Source organism: Macaca thibetana, chromosome 1 (assembly GCF_024542745.1).
Source record: "Macaca thibetana thibetana isolate TM-01 chromosome 1, ASM2454274v1, whole genome shotgun sequence".
NCBI lineage: Eukaryota > Metazoa > Chordata > Mammalia > Primates > Cercopithecidae > Macaca > Macaca thibetana.
Window position 1 is genome coordinate 114,002,409 of NC_065578.1, and position 23,593 is coordinate 114,026,001.

Here is a 23,593-nt window from a genome sequence, read left to right on the forward strand (position 1 = left end):
TTTGGTTTATTTTTTTTTTATTCTGTTGATTTAAGACCCTCAGCAATTAAATTGAGTTCATAACACCAGGTTTCATAGCGATAGGCCATGCGGATTTGGGCTACGTTTGTCCTCCGGATATCATTTCCAGCAGGGCCTTCTTCAAGGTAATTGTCACCCAGAAACTTTACTTTCTCCTATAAGAGAAAAGGATGCAGAATTATTGTTGTCTCTTTTCACACTGGTATAGACAATAATTGCATTCTTTACAAAAATTCCTTCCTTATGTTAGCCACTGACAAAAGAATAATAATAATAAACCATTAAAAGCACTCATCTAGTGCCTCAGTGTTCACAGTCTGCTGAGAAATCAAGTGTATTTTACTTCCTTTGCCCAAAAGGCATAGGCAAAGAGATAGAATAATCCCTTCTAGTCCTTGTCCATAGTAACTGCATGTGATTCGTGGGCCAATTTTTCCACATGTGTTTCCCATCTACTTTTTCGATATTCAAGTTAGCAGACCCTATACTCAGAAGGGAAGCCATTTGAGGACAGGTCTACCTCATGAGAAATTCCACACTGCAAGACACTGTTCCTTGCCACTTCGCACATATCACAGGTGCTCAGCTTGAAGACTTGTGCAGCAATAGCATATTCTTCCATTAGGGGCTCCTGCAGTTAATTATTAAATGAGGAAAAAGGAGGAATGAATTAATAAATAATATGTATCCTGCACAAAAGAAAATAATGAAATACCTTTATTTGACTTTCAAATTCTGGATGGGAAACAACAGTCCAGCAAAATACACTTGTATTGCGCAAGTCCATACTATACCTTGGTAAAGTGGAATTGCATTGGGTCATCTGTGGACAGTGAGATCATTAGCCCTTTCTGAAGGAAATTCAAAAAAGGATTTTTGGCATACTCTAGAAATAGGCTATTGTTACTTAGTGGTGACATGGCGATGGGAATCTGGGCTAAGAAAAACAAGTACTGTAACACGGGACTCTGAAAAAGAAAAGTGAAAAAATACGTAAAGATGTTGAAAAAGAAATACAAACTAGAAACACTACAATCTCATGATCTACCTTAAGCTTCAGCTTTCAACAAAATTATCACTTGTTCTTCAAGTCCCTTAGTAAGGAGAATTTAGGAGTTTTTCAATGTAAATGCTATTTGGGATAAATGTATTTAGGATACATTAATTTTCAGAAGCATTGAGTCAAACCAGATTGTTTATTCGATCTATAATTGCCTACGTTAGATGGTCTGTCTCAGGCAAAAGACTTTGCCTTGAAACATTCTTTTTTTCCCTCTCTCTCTACAAGAAAGTTCTGACTCTCACAAAAAACATCTTGAAGCATGCTATAACAAGAAATCTGGCAAAAACTAGCTTAAGGAAAGCCAGGCCATCTCTGAATTATTACCCTTGTCAGGATTCTAAGCTAGAAGTCAGGAGATCTGTGTTAACATATCTCTAACAGCAACTAGCAAGGTAATCTTGAGCAAGTCCCTTTACTTCTCTCTGTAGAATGAACTGCACTAAACTAAAAAATCTTTTATGCTCTACTTGAATATGATTCCAGTGTCGATAATGACTTGTGACAGTATGGTTGGCTAAGGGAAAAAAGATTCCTCTAGCTCCAATGTAAAAATTAAGAAGAGAGCTTCCAACTCACCTTTTTTAAATTTAGGCCATGAGATATATTATCTGCTGTCATGAATGCTGTCATGAGATGGGTGAGGGCTCCAGCTTCCCCACAGTGAGGTCGGAACAGAAACGTATTCATGCCTCGTTCCCTGGGGAAATAGAACTGCTATTGGAATCACAGGTTCTGAGTATGGAGTGATTCACAAGAAAATTCAGTAGAAAAATGAACACTCTGGAAGGAAGTAAGCCATCCAAAGGATTCAGCAAAACAGTCCCAAATCATAATCTTAACTCTTCCTAAATACAAAGTTTCTAAAAAGAGGCAGCAGAGGATATAGGGGTAAGGAAGTAAATCAAGTGTTGATTGCCTGGATGGAAATACCTTCAGTCTCAATAGGAAATTTACCAATATCAACATCTCATCATTTATTCTATTCTATTCTATTCAAACTTTAAGGGAGAAATGTTTCCAGAAAACCCCAGTATAATATTCCTCTACTTATTCCTTACCCAAATATATCAAGAAGGGTAAAATATATGAAGTGTTATAATTAATTACACAATGATTAGTATAAATTCCTAAACTTCTCCCCCAAAAAAATGAACTGTGAAAGTTATTGAAAGCATCAAAATATCAATCTCTGCCCCTAAGTAAATAAACTGAAGAAAAAAGTTAAGAGAAGGAAATTTCTGATTTGGGCCAGTTGGAACCATCACAGTGATGCATGAGACCCTTGACCACCTTTAGTGCCAATATATGTGGAAAGAGCTGTGTCAAATAGACCCCCCTGGCTCCAGTTCTCTCTTGCTTACTTTCTCAGGCTGTTGAGCACCATGATGTTTGCATACATGTAGTAGGCATAGTAAGTGTAAGATGGATTCTTTTCCAATGTCCACTCTTGGGGCTTAGGACTCTTGGAGGAGAACATGTGGCCACTGTGTTTGGACTCATCATCCACACTGTCAAAGCCAGTGATCTGTTAGGAAAAGTGAGTCATGCAATGGGTTCAGTCCAACTGCAGGTTCCCAGTCCTCACACAAACTTTCAGGTCCAAAGGCACAGACCAAACATAAAGAGATAAGCACCAAGAATTCGTCATGACCAGGTAGGGAGGTTGGTTCATGAGCAGCAGTATGAAGGCCTGAAGGGTCATGCTTACATGCTTGAGGAAGACACTGAGTTCTGGGTCAGCCTGGGGGTTGATGGTGGCCTCAAACACTGGCATGAAAATATTCTCCAGCATTTTTCCAAAATGTGGAAGGAAATTCTTGGAACGGAACACATCACTAGAGGCAAGAATTAAGAGAATTTAGGAGAAAAAATGATTTTTAGGACTGATAGCCCCAGTATGAGGGAACCAGAGGACCGAATGTCATGCACAGGAAAAGACTTGGTATATCTATCCTAGGTCCATGCTCCTCATACATTCTTCTTGGTCCCATACAGAGAGGGATTCAGTTTGGGCTGCACATAGGAAGTAAAAATTTTTTGGTGGACCCTATTCCCCCATCTTTTTTACAAATCTTTGTCATAAGAAAACTAAACCTTCACAGCTAAGTCCTCATAGAGGAATATAGCAAGTATGTCATAAAAGTTTCAATATATGTGTGCAGCTACAAGACAGTGAGCATGAAATGATTTCCAAGAATACCTCTGGTCTGCAATTTAACACTCTTATATAGCAGTTAATATATCCCAACCACTCTTCTAAGTGTCCAGAAATATTAGCTAATGTAATCCTCATAACAACTCAATAAGTTAGGTATTGTTTTTAACCTTGTTTTAGAGATGATGAAACTAAGGCACAATGGGGTGATATGACTTAACCCAAGGTAACACAGTGAAATGGTAGAGCCAGGATTCAAGTATCGCCACTCTCGGTCCAGAATCTGTACTCCTAACCAACCTACTGCCTCTCTGCCTATTAGACAGGAAGTATTATCCTAGTCAAAAAATTACTTTTTTGGTTAAAGAGACGGGATGAAACTCTTGCATTGCAGTAGGTCACACAGAACACAAAGACAGGTAGCCAGAAAATACATAAACACCTAAGTTAGGTAAAAGATCAATGATACTGAACAAACGGAAAGAGAAGCCATCCCTGAAGGCGATGAATGACAGCAGGGGGTATGAAAGGGAGATGACATCCTCAGCAATACCATTGATAAATACTTTTTGATTGTGGAGAACTTGAGCACTTGTAGGTGGGACAATTGACAGACAGTAGTAAAGGTTCTGATACAAGAAAGCCACATCCCAGTAGAGATGAGCATGGGAAAGAATGGACTTGACACAGAGAAGACCAGGTGAAAGACAATGTATACCAAACTACATAGTTCTTATTCTATCTTAGTTTTAATCATTCTCAGTAAATTATTTATGATCTTCATAAAGCTAGAGGACTGAACTGAAATGATCTTCCTAACTCCTGTCTGTGGTTAAGAGCGCTGTACCCAGAGTGCACAAAACCAAGCATTCAGGACCCAATAGTGAATGCTGATTTAACAAAGCTGATTTCTATCTAGATGGGCAACACATTCCTTGTTCATACAGGGGAGTTGAAGCAGATGAGACAAGTGCAGGCTCTAGAGTTTCTAGAGGTACATACTAGATCCTGGGGACCTGGATCATCCATGTCATGTTGGGGCAGTGGATGCGATTGCGGACGAACCAGGAGGACAGTTTGTTCCACTCATCAGGACTGCGGCCATAGATGGACAGGCGGGGCTCAGCATGCTGGTACTTGGCCTCCACCAGGTCTGCACCTACCTCCTGCAAAGCCAAGGGAGAAGTCCAAGCCAGGAATTCCCACAAGTTCCTCTGGGGTCTAGGGAGAGGAGATTCCTTTTCTAACTCTTCCTTTCAGAATCTGAAAAGGCTAGGTCCTTAATCAATCTCAAAACCACACCCTTAATTTCTATACCTTAGGAATAGAGGTCTTTAGAAATCATTAGAGTGGATGTTTCAGAAGAAATTCTTATATTCATTTGTGTGGTGTTTGGCCCCAGGGATAGCATCCTCCCTCTCTTCCTTCCTTCCTTCTTCCCTTTCTTCAAGAACGGTGCCAGGTACCATAGATCTGATTGGTTCCTCCTCACCTTGATGATAGTGGCAAAATATTCTCCATTAATGTAATTGTCTGTCTTCAAGTAGAGGTCCCGTAGCTCACTTGCTCCTACAGGATTATATTTGTCATTGAACTTATCAAAACGCTGGAAGGTCTGGCGTCCCTGAATCAGGAAAAAATTGCAGAAATGTATTATTACCAGAGTGGTCTGGACACAGAGAGCTAGGAAATAGTCAAGCAGACCTGGGGTCTGGTAGTGGGGGAGGGCATTGGGCTCCAAGAATGGAATTTGGGACAGGTGACAATGAGCAAACTTCAAAATTGTCTGTGGTGCTTTCAGGCATCATGGCAAGCCAAGATAGTTAAAAGAGCTCTGAGAAGGGAGGGCTTGTAGGAGAAAGACACGTGAGGTTCTGAGTATTAGAGTGAAACTGACATTGGCATTTCAACCTACAGCATGAACATCCAGAGAATCAACAGTCAAGTCATAAGGATGCATGTTCAATTTCACAAAAAGTTCCTTTAGGGTCAGATTCTTCTCTTTGGTGCTATGGACCACTCTGTCAGCATCAGTTTGGTAAGATTTCTTAATAAAACGCAGCAGATGTTTCTGGTTCATGCAAGCGGCTGCATGGATATGAGTGTCCACCTGTATGTACATTCAAAGAAAGAAAAAAACATCAATCAGCCTTAGTTATGATACTCTGTTTAGAGGATATGGTGCTGCAAATCCCACTATGTTGGGACAAAGTAAATAATGAGGATGTGAGCTGACAGTTGGTGGAGGTGGTCCAGCAATAAAAAACTCGTTACAACTGTGATGTGCCCATGTGAGGATGTGGAAGGTTTGGCTAGATGCAATAATAATGCTTGCTTCTTCCGTATATCTGTACATCCAATTTACTTCCTACATCTGATCCACACATTCTTCAGGACCATTCTTCACTCCTGAAACACAGCTGGAAGTGAAGTCACTACCGTAACTTTCAGCCTCTAAGGATAAAGGATTGAAATTATGAAGCCATGACACGGTGGTGGCTTTTATGAGGTAGATATTCTTATAACTAAATTTTATACACTGAAATTTCAGCAGATTAAGTAATTAGTCCAAAGTTGTATAGGCAGCTGAGCCAGGATTTGGGCCTGAATCTCTGCTCATATATTTCCTATTCCCACTTCCTTGTAATCATGTTAATGGTCAGAATACATCTTGGAAGTGTTTCTAGTTGATTGGGTTTCACAATCTCTAGGCTAGCTCATTTGATATTCACAATCCTCATGTGAACTGGACTGTGCAGATGTAGTTCCCAATTTGACAAATGAGGACTGAAATGAAAATATGTTGTCACTTCCTCCAAGGTCTTACAGTCAGGAATTCAAAGAAAAAGGACTAGAGGGAAGATCTTTCAAATTCCAGAATGGTCATTTTTGATTTTTTTGTTGTTGTTGTTATTTTTGTTGTTGATGATAACTATAATTTTTTATGCCAAAAATGTGGCAAACCTTTCTGTGGGGAAAACAGTAGAAATGGCACTTAACTCTAACCCATTAGACATAATCTGTTATCTGCTTTTACTAAAATCCACTAAACCTGTAGAAATCTTAGATTAATCAGAAACACACTGTTTTCTTGCGCCTCTCAATAAATAATTGAATTGCTTTTGCCCAGGAATTACCTCGGAGCAACTAAAATGTTTACCTTCCTGCAGTTATAAAAATCTCGGTGGGGGTTGTTTTTCAGCTCTTTTAACTCGTCCATCTCGTTGAGCATCTGATGGACCTGGAACTTGGAGGAGAGGAACTTCAGACGCCGGTGGGTATAGGTCTTACTGTGAAAAATAAAATTAGATAACTCCAAAAAGTTTCAGACATTCAAGGAAAACAGTCACAATTTCAAAACTATCAGGACCTTTATCATTCCTAGGAAATAATTATTGGAACAAACATTTCAGTTTACTCTTCAGTTAATCTCATTGAGAAGTAGTGGGCTCCAAAGGCTTAATCTTTTCAACAATGTTGGACACAATAATGAGGGAGAACTTGGAAAGATATCTTAAAACTCCGTGGAGAGAGTGTTGTTCAAAGTTAAAGGCCCTGGCATTGGGGTCAGCAAATTCAAGTGCAAATCCTGGCTCAGCCAGCTGTGTCACTTTTGGCAAGTTACTTAACGCATCAAAGTCTTAGCTCATAAAACTGGAATTATGAAAATAACCACCTCACAGAGCAAGTGTAAGGAATAAAAGGAACAATGTGCATGAAGGGTTTAATATAGTGTTTGAACATAGTAAGCATTTAGTAAACACTTAGTCTTACTATCAGTAGTCGTAGTACTAGTTGTTTAGGTCTCGCTAAACACTTACACAGGTCCTTGAGCAATTAAAGCAAGTAAAAAATTCATATCATCTAAGAAGGTGTCCAGATTTGGGTAAGGAAGTGGCTTAGGCTGATCTTTGCTGGCTGCTGCTTCGTTAGGATAGACGTAAACTACACCGTCCTTCATTTTGAGGTGATAGCCCATGTTTTCAGGAAGGTTGTCTGTTCGGAAAGGGTCCTCTCCCTTCTTCACAGGAGGAGTAAAGACTTTTTCAATCAAGGACAGAGTAATATATTAGCACATAGGATGAACGACCACATAAAAATAACCAACATCTGAAATACTACAACATCTCTTTAGCTTGGAATCCTGTACTTAAGTTGTAATTATCTGGAATTAAGCTAACCTTTATTTTTGCATTATTTTTCAAAGGTGACTTCATAGTATAAAATAACTATAAAAATAATATGTTGGCTGGGCGTGGTGGCTTGTGCCTGTAATCCCAGCACTTTGGGAGGCCGAGGCGGGTGGATCACCTGTGGTCAGGAGTTTGAGACCAGCCTGACCAGTACGGTGAAACCCCGTCTCTACTACAAATACACAAATTAGCCGGGCTGTGGTGGTGCACACCTGTTATCTCAGCTACTCGGGAGGCTAGGAGTAGAGAGTTCAAGGAGAATCACTTGAACCCGGGAGGCATACGTTGCAGTGAGCTGAGATCACACCACTGCACTCCAGCCTGGGTGACAGAGGGAGACCCTATCTCAAAAAAAGAAAAATAAAACAATATGTTATCTAGTGTAAGAATGATTTTTCAATTTATTTGGAAGAACTGTTTACATAAAGTAATCCATATACTACTTACAAACAATCTTCATTATTTACTGAAGTTGGTCATCAAAGGCTTTCTGTTTAGAGCATATTATTAGGTCTTAGATAATGAGATAAGAATAAAAGTCAAACTACAGTTAAAAAAAATAGAGTTTAGCTTATTTAAGCCAATCTTTTTTATTAGGCTTAATTTAGAGTGTTTTCTGAAATAGGCTTTTAAAGATCAGTTTTGGGTTCACAGTAAAATCAAGTAGAAAATGCTGTTTCCAGACTGGGCACAGTGGCTCATGCCTGTAATCCCAGCACTTTGGGAGGCCAAGGTGGGTGGGTCGTTTGAGGTCAGGAGTTCAAAATCAGCCTGACCAACATGGTGAAACCTCATCTCCACTAAAAATACAAAAGTTAGCTGGGTGTGGTGTTGTACACCTGTAGTCCCAGCTACTCAGGAGGCTGAGGTAGGAGAATCTCCTGAACCTAGGAGGTGGAGGTTGCAGTGAGTGAGTTTGTGCCACTGCACTCCAGCCTGGGTGACAGAGTGAGACTCCATCTCAAAAAAAAAAAAAAAAGAAAGAAAGAAAAAAAAGAAAATGCAGTTTCCCCACAGCCCTTGCACCCACACATGCACAGCCAGTCTCCACTCTAGGCATCCTGCATCAGAGGGTCCATTTGTTACAACAGATGAATCTACATTAACACCTTATAATCACCCGAAGTCCATAGTGCACATTAGGGTTCACTCAAAGCCTATGGGTTTTGGCAAATGTATAATGACATATATCCACTCTTATAGTATCATACAGAATAGTTTCACTCTCCTAAGAATCCTCTGTGCTCCACCTAAAGTGGTTTTAATGTAAAAAAGAGATATAAAATAAATTATTATTGTAAGAGTAATAATTCTTATGAGAATTATTTTTCCCACCTTTTAAAGCACATACAATTTCTGCTAAAGGAATTGAGAAGAGATTAAGTGGATGTGTTCCCTTCTTTCCACTGCTAGCGGTTTCAGCCTAAGGAAGCCATGAACACATTTCACACTGTCACAGCCTTTAAGAATTCATCCTTTTACTTTCAACAAGTATGGTCATTTATGCCTCTTCACTGCTGTGCCCAAGGAAGGCATCAGAAAGTCTCCTGTTCGCAAGTGATGCCTACAGCAGCCAAAGTGAGAAAAATAGCATAGAAAAAAAACAAAACAAAACAGTCTGCACATTTCCTATTCAAAATTGGGAGAAAAGGAACCTAAGAGAAGTGAAACAGCATGTTGCTACATCAAATATTAATTTTAAAATCCTTATACTTAATGATTAATAGCTCACTATTAATGATATAATTATTATTAAAGCATAACTTAGGGGAAATAAAGACAAGACAAACTAAATGTCAATATTATAGAGGATGGGTAAACCACTGTTATGAGTTACCAAACTGGAGACATGTTTAATACGATTTTAATATTAAAAGGAATTACAGACAGGAAGTTGTGGAACTGGCAATCTTTAATAATATTACAATTTGGAAGTTCAAAAATCTTTTTTTTTTTTGAGATGGAGTCTCGCTCTGTCACCCAGGCTGGAGTGCAGTGACGCCATCTCGGCTCACTGCAAGCTCCTCCTCCCAGGTTCATGCCATTCTCCTGCCTCAGCCTCCCAAGTAGCTGGGACTACAGGCGCCGGCCACCACGCCCGGCTAATTTTTTGTATTTTTAGTAGAGATGGGGTTTCACCGTGTTAGCCAGGATGGTCTCTATCTCCTGACCTCGTGATCCGCCTGCCTTGGCCTCCCAAAGTGCTGGGATTACAGGCGTGAGCTACTGCACCTGGCCTCAAAAATCTTAAGTATTTGCCTCCCCAGAAATTTTAGTTCTAGGAGTGTAATCCTAAAATTATGAGACAATTACAGGAAGATGTGTATATAAAGATGCTTATTGTACCCTTTTTAGAAACAAGTTTTAAAAAGTCAGAAATTTAATTGCCTAAAAATAGGAATTAAGTCAATTATGTTCCAGTTATACAATAGAAATCTGTAAAATTATTAAAATCTGATTGTTGAAAAATATGTACTTAACTTTCTACAAGGCAGAAAGTAAAAGCTGAGATAAGTAAATAAAGTGCTATAGAAAGTCAGAACATGTAGTTTACATCTATCCAGAAGGCAAGAAAGGATAGTATTTAGGCTGCCTCTTGAAAGATTGGGTTGGCTCTAGAGACTTGGACAAGTGGTGAGTAAGTGAGAGGAAGGACAGTCTGGGCACAGGGAAGCAGAGCAGCAATCCAGGAGCAGGAAAGTGTTGATCTATGCAGGGAACGAGAACTATTTCCAACCGGAACCAAGAGTATAAAGATGGAGCAGAGAAAGTAAGTTCAGAAATAGCTTGAGTGGGCCAGGCATGGTGGCTCACACCTGTAATCCCAACACTTTGGGAGGCCGAGGCGGGTGGATCACGAGGTCAGGAGATCGAGACCATCCTGGCTAACACGGTGAAACTCCATCTCTACTGAAAATACAAAAAATTAGCCAGGCGTGGTGGCCGGCGCCTGTAGTCCCAGCTACTCAGGAGGCTGAGGCAGGAGAATGGCGTGAACCCAGGAGGCGGAGCTTGCAGTGAGCTGAGACCGTGCCACTGTACTCCAGTCTGGGCAACAGAGCTAGACTCCGTCTCAAAAAAAAAAAAAAAAAAAAAGAAAAGAAAAGAAAAGAAAGAAATAGGTTGAGTGTGCAAGTTCAAAAATAAACAGGCCAGGTGTGGTGCCTCATGCCTGTAATCCCAGCACTTTGGGAGGTTGAGGCAGGCAGATCACTTGAGGCCAGGAGTTTGAGACCAGCCTGGCCAACATGGCAAAACCCCATCTCTACAAAAAATACAAAAATTAGACAGGCATGGTGGCGCACGCCAGTAATCCCAGCTACCCAGGGGGCTGAGGCAGGAGAATCGCTTGAACCCAGGAGGTGGAAGTTGCAGTGAGCCAAGAGGGTGACGCTGCACTCCAGCCTGGGCAACAGAATAAGACCTTGTCTCGGAAAACAAACAAACAAATAAAATGTAGTTAGGGGGCGAGAGGATGTGGGCCTCAAATGCCAGGCTAAAGACTGGACTTTGCTTTGTAGGTAGCAAGGAGCAGCTAAAGGTTCTTGTCAGGAGAAGGATGTGCTCAGATCTGTGTTTTAAAAATTAGCACCAAAGTAAAGATGAACAAAAAAGAGTGAGACTGAAATTTAGGAGAGTAGTTAGGAAGCTCTTGTAATTATCTGGACAAGGAGAAGGCTAAGCCTGAATGATGGTTTAGGGAATGGTGAAGAGAAAAAGTTCAGAAAGATGTTGTGCAGACTGAATCAAGTGATTGGACACATGAGGAAATGGGGCCAAAGATGACTATTACTATGGTATTTTTAGACTAGATTACTTATAATCTAGGGGCATATTTTAAATTTAATATTTAACAGTTTAAATAAAAGACATGTTTCATACATTATGTAAGAGAATTGTTACCTGGATAGAAGCTCTCATTTGCTATCCAAGCCTCACCATCAATGTTGCGTAAGTATTTGGAAGGGGTTTTAGGGAACCTCTGAAATGATTTCTGCATGTATTTCTCACGTATGCATAGTGCCCGATACAGACCTTTGCAAACAATTTCAAAATCTTCAACTGTAACCTGCAAAAAAAAAAAAAAAAAAAACTCAGCATATCAGAGTCATCCCATGAAAACCTGAGAAGTTAGTAAAGCTTATCCTTGGCACCTCCCAGCTCTCCTGTGTGTCGCAGCCTATTCAGAGCCTCACCACTCACCTTCCTGCTTCTTCATTGACTTGGGACCAAAATCTCCCTCCCAGAGCAGGTCCTGAAGCTTTTCTAGCTTTTTCGTCTCTACCAAACTTACCTGTCCTACGAGTCTTTCCCTTATAGTCCTGTATTTGTTTTTGGTTTTTGTTATATAGCAGGGATTATCTAGCAAATAAGATTAAAAGAATCCATTCTAACATGGTATATACTTTCTTCCTTCCAAGTGCGTGTGAATATTTTAAGTACAAGACAATACCTCAGGCCGGGCATGGTGGCTCACGCCTGTAATCCCAGCACTTTGGGAGGCCAAGGTGGGTGGATCACAAGGTCAAGAGATCAAGACCAGCCTGGCCAACATGGTGAAACCCCGTCTCTACTAAAAATACAAAAATTAGCCGGGCGTGGTGGCTCGCACCTTTAGTCCCAGCTACTCGGGAGGCTGAGGCAGGAGAATCACCTGAACCTGGGAGGTGGAGGTTGCAGTGAGCCGAGATTGCGCCACTGCATTCAAGCCTGGCAACAGAGCGAGACTCCGTCTCAAAAAGACAAAACAAAACAAAGACAATACCTCAACTGAAAGACTATGTGACTCAAATTGTGAGAATTCAAACCACTTGGTCAGTGAGGGAAATATTTTGGGATGAATAAGGGGTCACAAATCTCTCAAACCCATGCACTGCCTTCTTTAGCTATGATGATCACAACATCATTCTGTGAGAAGTTAGTCTTTTAGATGATTTTATTTCTGGGTAAAAATAGAGAGATTCTAGAGGAAAGCCTCATTAGAGCTGCTGGAAATTTCCCCTGCTCCCATTCCCAACTCTTGACTGGGCCAGACAGGCATGCCCAAGTAGTTATAACTTGAAATCACTGAATGTTCATTATCAGAACCCAAAGACTTTTACTCTGGGACTAGCATATGCTTGTCCCCAATAGTTTAAGGTCCAGATATTGATCCTGAATTAGTTTAACTATTTTAAAGACCTGCTGACCTTGGCCAAAAGAGTCTGGCACAGGTGCTAGGTCTGGGGGTCTGCTTCCATGCTTCCAGTGGCATGTGTAGCTCATTGCCACCTAATAGGCCACTAGTCTATCAGGTCCTCAAGAATGAGAGCTGGGTCTTATTCACCTTCATGTTCTCAGCACACAATGCCTAGCACAGAATAGGTGCTCAATAAAGACTGATTAAATTGAATCAAGTGTTTAGCAGGAATTAATGATCTTGGGAACTGAGCCCTGGTTTCCCCTTTGCCTCTCTATTTAAATTACAAGGGTGAAGATTAATTTGGGTAGAGACTACAACCAGGTAGAGCATAGAGTGTTGTTCAGCAGCCCACATTCAGCCAACAGGTACAGCAACATACTTCGTTTTTCCCAGTCTCCAGGTCAAGGTTTCAGGTGCTCTCCAGCTTTCACAGGAGGAGAAGCTACTCCTTGACTTCTGTACATTTTGTTTGTCCTCCTAACTTCTTTGTTTTTATTGTTGTTTTCATTTCTATCAAGCATGCGGGTATGACGTTTATCTCCAAATTTTTACGTTATTTTTGAATTCTGGAGTCCTCCAAACTGTGTTTCCCCTGTACTCATCTCTATTAGGCATTTCTTTTTAGTTATTTAGTGCCTAAACCCCCTGACATTTAGAGAGCACCCATGTTATACAGAAAATGAATAAGCAAGGATGAGGTGCATTTAATTGCTCTGTCACTTTTAAGTATCTTAGGACTGACTCTAAGTGGGTCAGTTACATGAGAAGGGGACCCAGCACTGGTCATTAAAACTATATTTGGAGCATCGACTGATGGCTGCACAGCAGTTTCACCAATATGATGCTGATTCTGCAAGTCCCCGTGGCAGAGATTTATTAATTGACCAACTGTTCTGGATGAGACAAGCAGGTCAAGTTGCTTGTGACATGACTTTACTATCCCTGTGGCATACTAGACTCTGTTCCAAGTAATGATCTACTATGTAACCATCTGCAATGAAATTGGAGAGTTCAGCTCCTCAAAACACAATAGCCTCATTAGGATTCTCTAACCCCTCTCTCGTCTTCCTTCTTTTCTCTGATTCCTTCTTTTTTCTCTTCCCTCTCTCTTTCTCTGGATCTGTTTTCTTTGGTTGGTTTATGCTATCTGCAACCCTTCTCACTATCCTAGGTCTGCTGGGGTCTTTCTTTTCCCCAGAGTCTCCGTGCCTCCCCAGAGGCTCCCTTTTCTGATTTATGATAACATCAGTGAGATTTGACCACTCTCCTGCTCTCTTTGATCCTTTTTGCCAAAATCTGTCCATTGTATTCTGTAACATACACACTGTATTCTACTCCATATTCTCCATGTGCAAGCAAATGAGACAGAGGATACATTATGTGGGATGATAAAAACAACAGAAATATAAGACATACCATATTAGTAGTGATATGCAATAATGAAGTGTAACAAAGCACAGGTGAGCTACACCTCCCTCAACAGGAAGGAGAAGGTAAGGCGCTAGAACTGTCAAGCTGAATGGCTTCCTGGTTGCTAAGTCTGAGTGGCAAGGACCAACTCACCCCAGAGGCATAGTCACCAGTGATCTGCACTCTCTGAAAATCAGGCACGTTCTGGTAGGTTGGAGATGAGGAAATGTATTCATCAATGTGGGACAGTTTGGTGGAAGATGTTTCACTTAGTGGAATGGACAAATTAACAGTCTTCCGTCCTTGGAAACGCTTTTTTCTGGGTTCGAAATTTAAAAGTAAGAGTTAATTTTGTCTTCATCAGGCATTTCACTGTGACAGATAGATGTTTCTCTATACGATTTTATTCTGAGGACAAAAAGTAAAATTTAAAATGTGGTTGGGTATCAGAAACAGGATCCAAGCATAGTGGGAGGAGAAATCACTGAAGACACATGACAGTGTGCCCCTGTCCCTGGTCTACCTTGGAAGAGCCTTAGCAATCCTAGAAGACCTTCACCATGACACCCTTCTTCCCAGGCAATCCACTCCCAGCTGAACAGGCAGTTTAGGTACTACAGAAAACACAGGTTATATCAGTTACTACCTGTATCATTTTATTCATGTTCCTTAAACATGGATAAAGGAGCTCCCATTTACCCACCTAAAAAAATGGTGCAAAAATGACTACCTTATAGGATTTCTATGAGATTTAATGTGTACAAAATGCCTAGCAGAGTACCTGGAACTTACAAGGTATTTAATATTATTTTCTCAAATCAACAAGTATTTGTTGAGTTTGACCCAAGTTTATTGCTTTGACCCAAGTCCTGTGTTAAGTCCTATGGGGGACACCAAAGGAGGTGGATTGTTCTTCTTTCCTTAAAGATGTAAAACCAAGAGAAAGACAGCAGAATAGTCTTTTCCCCATGAAGCTGGTGGGATCGGGAGAGGACTTAAGGAGAGGATTCCAACAAAGTGGTTAGTATAGGTTTGAGGTTTGAGGACTAAAGTATGGCCGGTAGTGAATCCTAGAGTGGTTCAAATAAAGGAAAATAGATTTGGTGGAGAGGGATTTTCAAAGACTGCTTGGGGGAGGCAGCAAGTATGCATCACAGACATAGGATGGGCAGGGCATGAGGGCAGAAGTAGAGAGCAGTATTCCTAAGGCCAGGAGGTGGTCAGACTAACTGGAAGGCAAGATTCACGCCAGGGAGCATAACACTAAGGTTGACTAGGGACAGAGTCTGAAGATGGAGGCTCTTGTGTCCCAGTTTATATAACCGTTGTGTGTAAATTGAATATGTTCACAGCAGCCATTTGCCCACTTTGGTTTGAAATAATTCTATGGTATCTTGAAGTCCTCTTGCTTAGATGGGTAGGGAGGCTTCAATCAAGGGAGATGTGAACGAGATAGGAGGCCCACTGCTTTCTTCTTTTTTCGTCATTGGCTCCTCTCTCTACTCACTCTAGCATATCCAGTATGGGGGGAAAAGAATTTTTTTTTTTTTTTTTGAGACAAAGTCTCGCTCTGTCACCCAGGCTGGAGTGCAGTGGGGCGATCTTGGCTTACTGCAACCTCCGCCTCCCAGGTTCAAGTGATTCTTCTGCCTCAACCTCCCAGGTAGCTGGGACTACAGGTGTGCACCACCGTGCCTGGCTAATTTTTGTATTTTTAGTAGAGACAGGGTTTCACCATGTTGACCAGGCTGGTCTCAAACTCCTGTCCTCAAGTCATTCACCCACCTCAGCCTCCCAAAGTGCTGGAGTTACACTTGTGAGCCACTGTGCCCAGCCTTAGGAATTCCTAACTCTGGCAGAGTTCTTCCTCTGAGTTGAACATCATTTGGATAAATTAAACCATATCTTCCCTGGCAGATACCCCTCCTTAGGTGCCAATATGCTAAGCATTCCGCTTACACCACTTACCTCCTGGCTTCTATAGAGGTGGACAGAGTCTCCAGATGGAATATGTGTGCTTGCATCTCACGATGAGAAATTGGACAGATCTCATCCACATCAAAGGGGGAAATCTCCTGACGACCTCCTTCATCTTTGACTTCAGTGGCAAACACTTTTTCAGCAAAGCTGCGCGTTGCATCATCAATTTCTAAAGGAGGTTTTCACATTAGTGTTCAAGCCCCTTTTCAAAAGTCATCTGAGAGTTTCTGCTATGTGTAAGGCATGAGACAGGGACTGTGCTGCGTGCATGGCTCCCCTGCTTTCCAACCAGGGTCCCGGAAACACCGCAGAGCTCAGTGCCTGTTCTCCTTTTAGTGGGTTTCTGTGTGGGTACCTTGAAAATATGCTCTCAGAAACATGGGTCAGATTCTCATAGCGCATATCAGAATAGTCCTAAAGATGGTCCTAAAGATGAGACTGGGCTCTTGGAGGACCAGCACCTCATGTAAGATCACCTGTTTCTGGCAAGGCTAAGTTTGATTTCATAGTTTGAACCATGCAGCACAGTTCTTCCCATTAGGTTGGTGGAGTTTTTCTGATGGTTTTAAAGATGTGGATAGGATTATTGGTCCTTGGAGTTTCTCTTGCTAAGGAGAACCAGTGATTCCAGTGATCTAAGTAGTTCTGAGAAATAAATGTGTACTTTAGGGCCTTTCTTCTACTTAAGACAGATACTGTGTTTCTCTCACACATCAAACCTTGTTTTCTTCAAATCCAGACAACTTTGTGATATGCTGCTGTATGCAGCGAGGGGACCACTGACATTTACTACCTAGTACTGGAAGTCCCATTTCTTGTGGACATGGGCCTCAGTAGTGAATGACCCTTGGAAGGCCAAGTTTACTTGTATATACCCTAATTTTCCCATTCTTAAAATGGGGGGAGAGGATGCTTCTTATTTTGGCAACGAATAACCCCAAGACCCTCAGGATGTAAGAAAACCAGTGTCTCTGGGCACGGTGGCTCATCCCTGTAATCCCAGCACTTTGGGAGACCAAGGAGGGTGGATCCCTTGATGTCAGGAGTTGAAGACCAGCCTGGCCAACATGTGAAACCCTGTCTCTACTAAAAATACGAAAATTAGTTATGCATGGTAGTGCACACCTGTAATCCCAGCTACTCAGGAGGCTGAGGCAGGAGAATCACTTGAACCCAGGAGGCAGAGGTTGCAGTGAGTCGAGACTGCACCTCTGCACTCCAGTCTGGATGACAGAGCAAAACTCTGTCTCAAAAAAGAAAAGAAAAGAAAACCAGTGTCATCATATAGGATGGTGATGGCCATCAAGTATCTGCCTTTCTGTTAAGTTCCACTGTGTTCTCCAGATCCTCAGTGTTTTCTGTCTGAATAATCATTACCTCTAATACTTTTCCTAGTATTTCCAGCAAATAGCTGGTAGCAATAATGACAATGGCAAATAGCTAGCTATTTGGAGCAACAGTAGAAGACAGAAACATTCCCCACAGGATGACAGAGCAAACTGTATGCAGAGAGAAAGATGCCCCCACCCATGAATGTCTATACAGACCTGCAAAAGTCCATATTTTCTATTCTAAATTAAGTAGATGTCATGTGTTCAAGCTCCCTGCTCTGCACTTAACACCTCCTACATCTTCCTCTATTTCCATTTCTTTATCTGTAAAGTGGGAATACTAATACCTACCCAACCTCGCTGGCAAGGCTGTTGCGACACGAAGTGAGATAGTGTATGTGGAAATGCCTTAAGACAAGTAAAGCACCAGATTAAATTGAAAGAGGTAATGTGTAGCATTGGTCAAACAGACATTTGGTGTGTGGGGTTAGCTTTGGACTATGAATGAGATGATAAATGATATGACTTAGTATGTGATGTAATGTACATTGGAGATGATAGGAATTGATTCATAACTTCCCCAACAATAAGTCAGGTCAGCCAGTTTTTAAAACCTGGTTTGTTACAGCAAAGTTAACAGAGAAGCCCACTATGTTGGCCAAACTTCATGCATCTATTTGCCTTGTTAAACTCAAACACCTGAAACGGAAATGCATCCTTGGATGCTATCAGTAGTCCTTTGGCAAGCACCATGATCCATGAAGGAACAAATGGAACATCAAGTAAATGCATTCGATGGCCTGAGAATGCCTCCACACCCTACTGCCAACTGATCCCCAGAAATAATGTCACTTCTTCCTAAGCATCACGAGCAAGCACATGCATCTCAAGGGAGAGTGGCAAGCAGAAGTTGGAAGAGGCTGCATGCACCATGAAGGGTAAATGGAAATAGGACAGTTGGTTATGAAGATGAGAATGAGGATGATGCAACTGGTCAGTCATGCTGGGTCTGCAGCAATAGTGCTGGAGGCCTCAGGAAGGACAGTATGGAAATGGATGCCCAGAAACCAAATCCTACTTGCTTGGTATCTGGCTTTTCCAGAACAAGCATTCATTGTCTGGGACTGCACATTTCTATTTGTTTCCTATTTTAAAACAGTATTGTTTTTACTAAGATTGTATCTCTCTAAGCCACTATAGACAGTTGAAAAGTAGAAACTCTACTCTTGAGAAGTAGCTTACATGATGACCAAAAATTATATGGTTGATATTTCCTTCCACTGAATCAACCACTTGTTTTGACTTCATGTAACCACAGCTGAAATTTGACTCTAATTCAAGAGCTCTGCTTTTCAAAAATACCTAGGGGAGTGGGCCTGGCATGGTGACTCACACCAGTAATCCCAGCCCTTTGAGATGCTAAGGTGGGAGGATTGTTTGAGGCCAGGAGTTCGAGACTTTGGAGCCTGGGCAACATAGTGAGAACCTCATCTCCACAATTTTTTTTTTTTTCTAAAAATTAGCCAAGCATGGTGGCATATGCATGAAGTCCCAGCTACTCAGGAGACTGAGGTGGGAGGATCATTTGAGCCCAGAAGGTTGAGGCTGCAGTGAGCCATGTTCGCACCATTGCACTCCAGCATGGGCAACAGAGTGCAAACAAACAAATGAAACATATTTCAGGGAATGGTGGTGATTATGGAAAGGAAAAAATGAAACTTATATTTCAAAAGATAAGTAGATAGGCCAGGCGCAGTGGCTCACGCCTCTAATCCCACCACTTTGGGGGGCTGAGTGGGCGGATCACCTGAGGTCGGAAGTTTGAGACCAGCTTGACCAACATGGTGAAACCCTGTCTCTACTAAAAATACCAAATTAGCTGGGGATGGTGGCACGTGCCTGTAATCCCAGTTACCCAGGAGGCTGAGGCAGGAGAATTGCTTGAACCTGGGAGGTGGAGGTTGCAGTGAGCCGAGATTATGCTGCTACACTCCAGCCTGGGTGACAGAGCAAGATTGTCTCAAGAAAAATAAAAATAAAAAAAGAAAATGTGTGTAGGACAGCTGGATGGCCTTGGGCAAACCACATAATAACTGGGAGCCTCAGTGTTCATCATCATAAAGGGGAATGTTAATAATAATAATGTCAATTTCAGAGAATTGTTATGAAGATTACACAAAAAATACTTTAAAATTATGCAGTACCGTCCAGAAGTTGGGGATTACTATTATTAACACCGGAAGCGCAAGACTCTTGAGAAGAGGAATATCATGCTTGCTTCTTAACCCAACAGGTCCAGAAAAACATGCTTGTTTCTCAGCAGTGCTTTATTAATGTGTAGGAAAGACAAGGTTGTAGGCCTTTCATCTACCACATCTCATCTCCCAAAGGAATTCAGAGGCAACCCTACTATCAGTCAGCAAAAGGACAAGTCTAATTTGAGATTGAGGGGAATAGACAACTAAAGTTATGGTTTTATCTAAAATAGGTTTTTAAAGCCAGGCACAGTGACTCATGCCTGTAATCATAGCACTTTGGGAGCCTGAGGTGGGTGGATCACTCGAGGACAGGAGTTCGAGACCATCCTGGCCAATATAGCAACACCTCGTCTCTACTCAAAATACAAAAATTAGCTAGGTGTGGTGGTGGGCACCTGTAATCTCAGCTACTCGAGAGGCTGAGGCAAGATAATTAGTTGAACCCCGGAGGCGAAGGTTGCGATGAGCCGAGGTCACACCTCTGCACCCCATCATGGGCTACAGAGCAAGACTCCATCTTTAAATAAATAAATAAATAAATGTGCCACATGAGGTTTTCTTTTAAAAAAAATATCTATCTATCTATCTATCTATCTATCTATCTATCTATCTATCTTTATACACACACTAGAATCCAGAAAAGCCATGAGCTTATTTACTATGCTATGGGATAGCTATGGTCATTACGAATCTCTGTTGACTTTCAAGGCTATTATTTAATAAACACTGCTGAAAAATAGCCATGTTTCTGAATTAAGGAACAGTATATTTTCTTTAATTAATACTCTGACAAATGGCAGCAAAAGTAATGCAATACTCACGTTTCTCTTCAGCTGTATGAAGTAAAATAAAACAAGATAAAATATGTGAACAACTTTCTGTAATCACGGTGGCTATTAATCACTGCTTTGGGGTAGACGCATGTAGATTGCTGTTATTTCAGCTCAGTCTTCCAGCTTGTCTACACTTGGCATCAGAAAGCTTAGGAATATGGTCATTATACAGCTCTTCATTTTCTTTTCTTTTCTAATATGTCTCTTAACATTTTTAAAAGGCACTCTCTATAAAATATGATTTTTAAAAATATCTGATGAAGAAAAATGGGAACGCTCATATGATGTTGACAGTTCATTTGGTAAACAATTTAGTAACACCTACCAAACAACCATTTGAGAAGCTATCCTATGAAAATCATCCTTAAACATGGAAAAAGCTTTAGGTGTCAATATTGTTGTCAGAACACATTTATACTTATAAAAATCCATAAAGAGGCCAGGCGCAGTGGCTCACGCCTGTAATCCCAGCACTTTGGGAGGCCAAGGCGGGCGGATCACTAGGTCAGGAGATCGAGACCATCCTGGTTAACATGGTGAAACCGTGTCTCTACTAAAAATACAAAAATTAGCCAGGCATGGTGGCGGGCATCTGCAGTCCCAGCTACTCGGTAGGCTGAGGCAGGAGAATGGCGTAAACTCAGGAGGTGGAGCTTGCAGTGAGCCGAGATGGCGCCACTGCATTCCAGCCTGGGTGACAGAGCGAGACTCCGTCTCTAAAACAAACAAACAAACAACAACAACAAAAAACCCCCCAAAACCATAAAGAACCTAAGGAATTAGTTAAGAAAATAGAATATGCAGTCTTTTAAAATGTTTTTTAGGAAAAGTTTGGGATACCATGGTAAATGGATAAGTTGTAAAGTTAAGCCAAAACATTATCCTGCCAAAAGCAGGATATAAAATTACATGTGCAATATAATCATAACAGTGTCTTTTTAAAAAAATTCTTTAATTTTGCACAGAAGATAGATTGAAAAGAAAAAACACTAAAATGTTAAGAGTGGCTATCTTTGTATAATGGATGTGCAGAGTTTTAAAATTATTACTTTTGGCTGGGTGCAGTGGCTAATACTTGTAGTCCCAGCACTTTGGGAGGCCGAGGTGGGCAGATTGCTTGAGCCCAGAAGTTTGAGACCAGCCTGGGCAACATAGTGAAATCTTGTCTCTACAAAAAATACAAAAACTAGCTGGGCATGGTGGCACGTGCCTGTAGTCCCAGCTACTCAGGAGGCTGAGATGGGAAGATCACCAGATCCCAGAAGATTGGGGCTGCAGTGACTCATGATCGTGTCACTGCACTCCTGCCTGGGCAACAGAGGGACACCGTGTCTCAAAAAAATAAATAAGTAAGAAATAAAATTATTATTTGTACTGAATTCCCCAACTTTCAAAATGAATGTTTATTACTTTTATTTTTTCAGCACAATTTCTATTTCACGTGAAACATGTATTGCTTTTATCATGTAAAATTATAACATTATTATTTTAAAAATTACTCTGTGTACAAACCTGGACAACAGAAAGCTATTCTCATGAACTATCAGAATACACACATTGGGTTATTTTTGTCATGTACATGATTTTCAGCTAATACCATAGCTAGAGTCATTATGTAGGAACTGTCTCAAAGCTATGGCAGCACAGGTTTTGTTTAGACTAGCAGACTAGTTATTAAATATTTCACAGAATTTTCTACTGGGATCATCAAAGATGCAACATGCATGATAACAGTTTTAGAAACTTACCCACATACCAAAACTAAAAACAAACAAAAAACCCTTGAAAACATTTTGTGTTTTCCAGAAATGTATTTTAAAGCTATCATGAACCCCAAATAAAGAATGATCAAAGCTGATATGGTAGCTAAAGGAACAGTTGCATATGAAAAAAAAAACAAAACCTGAGCTCTCCAAATACTTTGTATACCTACCTGCGAGTTTGAACAGAGGCATTGTTGCTGAAATCCCTGATTCTAGGATAGCACAGTAGAAAAGAAGAGAGAGGAGACCGTGGGTGACTGACTGACACTATAAAATATCCTGACATTCATTTTATTATTTTGCTTTGCCCCCTGAAATTTGACCCTTCTCTGCTAAGTGGAGAGAGATGAGCTTTGGACCTATTTATAGCTTGAGGCATTTGATAGTGAAAAACAGGTGAAGCTTTCAGTCTTTACTTTGGGATTAGAAGTTATCTGTGGTGGTTCAAAAACTGCATTTCAATACTCTCTAAATCTTCCTACAGACTGGATCCTTGGCAAGTGTAGTACACGATGTGACCACTGATGGTGATTTCCCACCCTAGTGAAACACAGTGAAGTCTTTTTGGTTTCTGAAGCTACGATCCTCAGGGTTTCACATCACACGAACAGCTTTCTGTGGTTGGTGAATATGCTGGTACATTCACCAAGCTCTCAACAGACACACACACACGCACGCACACACGCGCAGGAATGCATGTTTTTATTAGAAATATATCTGACTTAGCAGAAATTCAGTTGACAGTTTAATGAATTAAGTGGTAAATTTACTTCAAGTCTTACAGAAACTCAACTGTCCTCCGGAGTGTTCAGTTACCACTTCTCTACTTATTGTTATAACAGGAACAATAGCTTTGTTTTGTATAACATTTTATTGTATGTAAAACACTTTGCAAACATTATTTGATACTAATTACAATCCTGTAAGGCAAGTAATACCTTATCTCTGTTTCCCAAATAAGAAAACTGGGGCTCTGACTGGTATCTTGCTCAAAGTCATTCTGTTCATCCTAAATGGCAAAACCAAGGCTCTCTGGACCCAAATTTCACTCTCTTTCCACAATAACACACAGTCTTTTTTTCCACCCCCCCCGAGACAGAGTCTCGCTCTGTCGCCCAGGCTGAGGTGCAGTGGCGCCATCTCGGCTCACTGCAAGCTCCGCCTCCCGAGTTCACGCCATTCTCCTGCCTCAGCCTCCTGAGTAGGTGGGACTACAGGCGCCCGCCACCACGCCCGGCTAGTTTTTTGTATTTTTAGTAGAAACGGGGTTTCACCGTGTTAGCCAGGATAGTCTCGATCTCCTGACCTCGTGATCCGCCCGCCTCAGCCTCCCAAAGTGCTGGGATTACAGGCGTGAGCCACCGCGCCCGGCCAGTTATGACTAAATATTTGATGGTTACTTCT

At 41.2% G+C, this 23,593-nt stretch overlaps 1 protein-coding gene across 1 annotated transcript; it reads right to left on the reverse strand.

Annotated features, from left to right (window-relative positions):
* On the reverse strand, positions 1–22,479 carry AMPD1 (adenosine monophosphate deaminase 1). The gene is given in 17 exon segments (XM_050748452.1): positions 1–176; positions 542–652; positions 816–989; positions 1,661–1,781; positions 2,446–2,609; positions 2,793–2,919; positions 4,242–4,405; positions 4,732–4,863; positions 5,155–5,349; positions 6,400–6,529; positions 7,061–7,280; positions 11,336–11,501; positions 14,178–14,343; positions 15,993–16,173; positions 20,415–20,426; positions 22,360–22,443; positions 22,446–22,479. Coding segments are annotated over 17 exon segments (2,340 nt in total). The 3' UTR covers positions 1–17.
* Positions 22,480–23,593: the final 1,114 nt, after the last annotated feature.